The sequence below is a fragment of the Tachyglossus aculeatus genome, chromosome X1 (genome assembly GCF_015852505.1).
Source record: "Tachyglossus aculeatus isolate mTacAcu1 chromosome X1, mTacAcu1.pri, whole genome shotgun sequence".
NCBI lineage: Eukaryota > Metazoa > Chordata > Mammalia > Monotremata > Tachyglossidae > Tachyglossus > Tachyglossus aculeatus.
In genome coordinates this window covers 96,057,014-96,063,618 of record NC_052101.1, presented here as the reverse complement: position 1 = coordinate 96,063,618, position 6,605 = coordinate 96,057,014, and the positions used below count along the sequence as shown (strand labels likewise).

Sequence of the window (6,605 nt, the reverse complement as noted above, 5' to 3'; positions counted from 1 at the left end):
GAACCCACTCCTCCTCCAACTTTCCAATCTCCATCGATGACACCATCATCACCCTCCCTGTTCCAGAAGCCCAGAAGCTCGGTATCATTCCTGGACTCCTCGCTATCCTTCAACTCTCACATCCCATCTCCCACCAAATCCCCAGAGTGGGGAGGTGGGCTGGCTTTGAAGGTCCCAACAGACTCTTCCCATCGAACTGCTCTCTTCACGTGCTACTTCCCACCTGGCTTTCTTCATTCCTCCCAAGCCAACCTTCCAACAGCACCTCACTCCCGCCTCCCGCCTCCATCCCCTCGCTCCCCTCCTCCCCAATTCCATCAGGCCACAGCTCTCGGAGCCCTTGGAAAAATCTCATCTCTTCCACAGACCTACTCTGTTTGATCCTCAACGCCCCAACCTGAACCCACCCGCCATCCATTTCCAGCACTTCTAGATTTATTTAAACCTACCATCAGCCCTTGCATGTTTATTCAATTGCACACTTTGATTACTTCATCTGCAAATATTTACATTCATCTCTCCTCCCCCCCGCCCCGTTAGAATGTAAACTCCTAGAGGGGAGGAATCATATCATTTCTTTGTGTTTTAATCTCCCAAGCGCTCAGAACAGCACATTACTAGTCTATTTCCACTGACAGCAGTAAGTAGGGTAAACCGTTTGTCTTTTGCGTGTCCTTCTTCTGACCTGATCCAGAAGGACTCCTAGGTAAGCAGTGGGTGATGCTCCCGCCTTCCCGACTGATGTGAAGAGCCTGAGCTTTTATTATTTTTAGATTTCTAACTTTTCCTCACTCACTCTCTGTAAGGGTCGCTCCCATAGCATACACCTTCTGATCAGGGCCGTGGGCGGGGGGGGAATCGATGAATACAGTCAATGCCCAGCAAGATGAAGCCAACCGGACCCAGATGGGCTGGTGATTCCATCGCACCGGTGAAGGGTGGCTCTCGGAGATGGGTGCTGGATGCACCTTGTTTCAGTGGGGTCTTTCGTCACTGAACCACTGGCTGCCGGGTGGTGCTTTCGGTCAGACAATTGTTAGACCTGGTCTTTCCAAAGCTGCCCGGAGACAGAAAAGACTGTCTGATGACGCTACTCTGACCCCTGAAGCAACAGCCCACGCCTGCACGCGTTCCTGCCATTTACTAGCTCTGAACAGGGGACAGTTTGAGCTTGTTTTGTCCTTCTTGCTTCAGCAAGCATGTGGAAAAGATGTCCCTGTCCCTTGGCAAGCCACTCTTGAGTATCATACTCGGAGATGCCTTATCACCGTGTCCTTACCCATTTTGCTGTTGAGGTCTCAGAGAGCACTGGTCTGTGATCACAGACTGGACCCTTCTGTTCTCCTTCTCACGGGCCACTGGGGATGGGGGGGCCGGGAGAGGGGATGGCTTAGCGCCGTCCATCGGCACCGCCGCAAGGACAACTCAAGAGCATTTACTGCTGGCGAGAGTCCAGAAGAGGTGGGCATAGTTTGCGTGAGATTCTCCGAGTGCCCCCCACACCCATGGACGTATCTCACCATCAGCAGAGTCATCCCTGTACTGAAAGATAGCTCTCTTAATTCCTCACCCTACCTGTCTCCAAAAAAGATCGAAAAGCCCCGGTCCGGTGAAAAGTAACTCGGGCTGAGAGTAAGGAGACTTGCTTTCTAAACTCATCTTGGCCACTGGCTGACACTGGGTGGGTGATAATAATAATAGTATTTATCAAACACACTCTATACGCTAGGCACTGTACTAAGCGCTGGAGTAGCTACAAGATAATCAGGTTGAACGCAGCCCCTGTCCCACGCAGGGCTCACGGTCTAAGTGGGAGGGGGAACAGGCACTGAATCCCCATTTTACAGGTGAGGAAACTGAGGCACAGAGCCATGACACAGCGGGCCAGGGGCAGAGCCAAGATCGGAACCCAGGTCCTCTGACTCCCAGGCCTGTGGTCTTTCCACTAGGCCACACGGCTGGTTTTCCTGTCTGTAAAAGGGGGACAGTTATCCCTGTTGCGAGGGTAAACGTCAAAGCTCTTCGGCAGAAGTTGGGTGAACTCAAGGTGGTGTTTATTCCGCTGGCAGAGGAAAGGAGCCAGACCCAGACAGCCTGCTGGGTGGAGGGATGAGGGCAGCTCCTGTCACCCGCCCCTCATGAAGCAGGAAGTTGAAGGTGGCACAAGCATTGGGCTGCGAAAGACAAGCCAAGGAAGACCGAATGCTTAGGGGGAAATCGTGCATTTCGCTCCCCTCCCGGGGGCTCGCTTTCTGCTGGCTGATGTTGCATACATCAGCGAAGCCAAGGGCAGCTCAGCAATTCCTTTGGGCTGCAGGCTGCGGGCTACGTTCCAGCAGCATCAGGGGTTGCTGGAAGGGAGGAGGGAGCCTTTCAACTACTCCAGGCTCCTATTTTGAGCAGTAAAGGTGGGGTGGCGGGGGGGGACCTTGGGCAGAGTGCCCAGTTACAGGGAACCTGACTTGGGGAGCATCATTCTCTCTCACCTCAGAGGGAGGAGAACCCAGCCCAATCCCTTTCTTCTTACCGTGTCTTGAACCTCCAAGGCGACCCCTCGCTTCCTCATGGCTCTCAGCAGTTCCGGCGGCAGCCGCTCCATCTGGCTGCCAGTCCCCACCACCACAATTTCTGGGCCAGGAAAGAGAACAAGCATCTCAGCCTGAGGAGTCAACAGTCACTAACAGGCATCAGTCTCCACAGGCCCAGGGAGGCAGCAGGCTGTCACGGCGCGCGAGGAATCTCGTGACGTCCCAGCCCACTCACCCTGCCCCTTCGTACCTCCCGCCCCAGTCTAATTCCCCTTCCGGCTCTCTCCCCACGGTCACGGAGGCCAAAGGATGAAAACGGACAGAGGACGATCCTTCAAGTCAAACCACGCGTCAGGGTCTAGGGAACGCTCACTGCGTCTCTTCTAGAAAGGGAAGGCCGTCGGAAGAGTGAGAGAGAGGAAGGATGGCGGGACAAACGGTGCTGCTTGGACACTCCCCAAGGGTTTCTGCTTCCCAGAGACCGTGGCAGATTTCAGAAGCGACCAGGGTGAAGCCACGCTGGGGCTTCTCAAAACCGCCACTGGTCTTGGGGTGCAGGGAGCAGGGAAGCCCCTGGCCACGCCATTGCAATCGGGTCTTCCGGAAGGCCCAGCGCTGTTGTTTCTCACTCACCTATTCTAGGCTCCAGCATCCAGAAGAGTGACAGGCTTTCCTCGGTGATATCTTGGTGGGTTCCAACCTGTAAAGCGAAAGCGGGGCTCCGTTCCTCCCAGCAGCCCTCCACACGATCCTCTTCCCGCCCCTGACCCGGACATCCCAGGGAGGCAGCTTTGGGAGAGGCAGGTGAAAAAAATTGATCCACTCCATCGTGGTGCACCTTGACAGCCGGCACCACAGTGGGGTGGATATTGTTATCGAGAAGGGTGTCCCGAATAACAGGGTCGGGAAGAAGCAGGGCCTTGGGCTAGAAACCCACCGGTCCTGAACGTGGGAGAGATCCGCTGGGTCAGGCACTTACATTCCACTGCAGGATGGACTGGGGGATGAGGACACAAGGCCCCACCACCCGGTTGCCGCTGACCGTGAAGCCTCTGGGGCTGTAGCTGTCGACGAACATGACGTGAGGCGATTCCTTCTCCAGCATGGTAACGGTCGTCTTCTGGAACTGCTCGTCATCTACCGGGAAGAGGCGATGGCTCCGACATGGCTGCCTGGCCCGGGGAGAGAGGCCGGGAGGGAAGTCATTCATTCATTCATTCACTCATTCAGTCGTATTTATCGAGCGCTTACCGTGTGCAGAGCACCGGACTGAGCGCTTGGGAAGGACAAGTCGGCAACATAGAGAGACGGTCCCTACCCAACAGTAGAGGATGAGAAGGGGGCGGGCATGGGACAGGAGGGTAAAAACGGGAAGCGAGAGAAGGGAACCTCTGGCGTTTCAATCAACCATATTTATTGAGCGCTTACTGTGTGCAGAGCACTGTGCCAAGCGCTTGGGAAGTCCAAGTTGGCAACATATAGGGACGGTCCCTACCCAACAGTAGAGGATGAGAAGGGGCGGGCATGGGCACGGGGAAGCAGCGTGGCTCACTGGAAAGAGCCCGGGCTTTGGAGTCAGAGGTCGTGGGTTCAAATCCCAGCTCTGCCAGCTGTCGGCTGTGTGACTTTGGGCAAGTCACTTCACTTCTCTGGGCCTCAGTTCCCTCATCTGTAAAATGGGAATTAAGACTGTGAGCCCTCCGTGGGACAACCCGATCACCTTATAACCTCCCCGGTGCTTAGAACAGTGCTTTGCACAGAGTAAGCGCTTAATAAATGCCATCATTATTATTATTATGGGTCAGGAGGTCCCTACAGCACCTGTATATATGTATATATTTGTACATATTTATCATTCTATTTATTTATTTTACTTGTACATATCTATTCTATTTATTTTATTTTGTTAGTATGTTTGGTTTCGTTGTCTGTCTCCCCCTTTTAGACTGTGAGCCCACTGTTGGGTAGGGACTGTCTCTATATGTTGCCAACTTGGACTTCCCAAGTGTTTAGTCCAGTGCTCTGCACACAGTAAGCGCTCAATAAATACGACTGATTGATTGATTGAGGGTAAAAACGGGAAGCGAGAGAAGGGAAGCTCTGGCGTTTCAATCAATCAATCGTATTTATTGAGCGCTTACTGTGTGCACAGCACTGGACCAAGTACTAACAGCAGGCTCACAGTCTAGAAGGGGGAGGCAGCCAACAAAACCTATTAACAAAATAAAAGAAATAGAATTCATTCATTCATTTATTGAGCGCTTCCTGTGTGCGGAGCACTGGACCAAGCGCTGGGGGAGTCCAAGGCGGCAACATCGAGAGACGGCCCCTACCCCAACAGTGGGCTCACAGCCTAGAAGGGGGAGACGGACAACAAAACAAAACATAGCAACAAAATAAAATACGTAGACTAGACATGTACAAGTCAAGTAAATAAATAAATAAATCGAGTAATAAATCCGTACAATCAATCAATCGTATTTATTGAGCGCTTACTGTGTGCAGAGCACTGGACTAAGCGCTTGGGAAGTCCAAGTTGGCAACATATAGAGACGGTCCCTACCCAGCAGTGGGCTCACAGTCTAGAAGGGGGAGACAGAGAACAAAACCACACATACTAACAAAATAAAATAAATAGAATAGATATGTACAAGTAAAATAAATAGAGTAATAAATACGTACAAACATATATACATCTATACAGGTGCTGTGGGGAAGGGAAGGAGGTAAGATGGTGGGGATGGAGGAGAGGAAGAAGGGGGCTCAGTGTGGGAAGGCCTCCTGGAGGAGGTGAGCTCTCAGTAGGGCCTTGATGGCCGCCTTCAAGGCCGCCGGGTCGAACCGCGGCTTCTCTCTCTCTCTTTCTCTCTCTTTCTCTCTGTTTCTCTCACCAGTTCAGCCGCCACAGCGCGGGAACCGAGCGGGCCAAGGCCCGGCCCGCAGACCCGGCGGCCATGAGGAGAGCGGCGGGACGACGGCGGCGGGCGGGCGCGCGCGCGCGCGCTTCCGGTGGGCGCGAGGGCCAGCGCGCACGCGCACAGCGGCCGCCGCCGCCCCCTGCTGGCCGGTGAGGGCAACGCAGCGAGGAAGCGCCCGGCCTTCGGGCGCCCATCTGGCGGCCCCCCGTGTCGTCGCCATCTGACCCCCCGCTCCTCCTCCTCCTCCTCCTCCTCCTCCTCCTCGTCTTCTCGGGTTGTGGCGTCTCCGAAGAGCCCCCAACCCCCCCGGGGGCAGGTGCTTTCCCACCGCCCCGGGCTCGGGTGTCTGCAGGGGGGCGGCGACGGGCACCTGCCGCCGCCTTTCCAGCTCCTCAGGTGTCAGGGAGCCTTCTCCTCCCCTTCCCGCGCTGCACCCGGCTTTCAAACACCTGCCCCGGCCCGCCCATTCCTTCATTCATTCACTCATTCACTCATTCATTCATTCAATCGGATTTCACTCATTCACTCATTCAATCGGATTTCATTCATTCGTTCATTTAATCGGATTTCATTCATTCGTTCAATCGGATTTCATTCATTCGTTCAATCGGATGTCATTCATCCGTTCATTCAACCGGGTTTCATTCATTCATTCACTCATTCAATCGGATTTCATTCGTTAACTCATTCAATCGGATTTCATTCATTCATTCGTTCAATCGGATTTCACTCATCCGTTCATTCAACTGGGTTTCATTCATTCATTCACTCATTCAATCGGATTTCATTCATCCATTCATTCAAGCGGATTTCATTCATTCGTTCATTCAAGCGGATTTCATTCATTCACTCATTCAATCGGATTTCACTCATTCACTCATTCAATCGGATTTCATTCATTCGTTCAATCGGATTTCATTCATTCATTCATTCGTTCAATCGGATTTCATTTATTCATTCATTCAATCGGATTTCATTCATTCATTCATTCACTCATTCAATCGGATTCCATTCATTCACTCATTCAATCGGATTTCATTCCTTCATTCACTCATTCAATCGTATTTCATTCATTCATTCATTCAATCAGATTTCATTCATTCGTTCACTCAATCGGATTTCATTCATTCACTCATTCAATCGGATTTCAGTCATTCAT

General features: G+C 52.6%; 1 protein-coding gene across 2 annotated transcripts; it reads right to left on the bottom strand.

Moving 5' to 3' along the window:
• Positions 1-446: 446 nt before the first annotated feature.
• NDUFAF3 (NADH:ubiquinone oxidoreductase complex assembly factor 3) lies at positions 447-5,499 on the bottom strand. Of its 2 annotated transcripts, none has more exons than XM_038772643.1 (5): positions 5,420-5,499; positions 3,508-3,700; positions 3,162-3,228; positions 2,528-2,628; positions 447-1,057 (listed from the first exon to the last, which is right to left on the bottom strand). In XM_038772643.1, exons 1-5 carry the CDS (start codon positions 5,482-5,484, stop codon positions 1,037-1,039), a joined length of 447 nt encoding a protein of 148 aa, XP_038628571.1. In that variant the 5' UTR covers positions 5,485-5,499; the 3' UTR covers positions 447-1,036. The 2 variants fall into 2 exon arrangements, with proteins under 2 accessions (XP_038628571.1, XP_038628570.1); XM_038772642.1 differs by lacking the exon at positions 447-1,057 and adding an exon at positions 2,035-2,174.
• Positions 5,500-6,605: the final 1,106 nt, after the last annotated feature.

Coding starts and splice junctions, on each gene's coding strand:
- NDUFAF3 (XM_038772642.1), bottom strand. CDS start 5,484: ATGGCCGCCGGGTCTGCGGGCCGGGCCTTGGCCCGCTCGGTTCCCGCG. Junction 3,701..5,419: donor GCGCTGTGGCGGCTGAACTG/GTGAGAGAAACA, acceptor TCCCCGGGCCAG/GCAGCCATGTCGGAGCCATC. Junction 3,229..3,507: donor AGTCCATCCTGCAGTGGAAT/GTAAGTGCCTGA, acceptor TTCGCTTTACAG/GTTGGAACCCACCAAGATAT.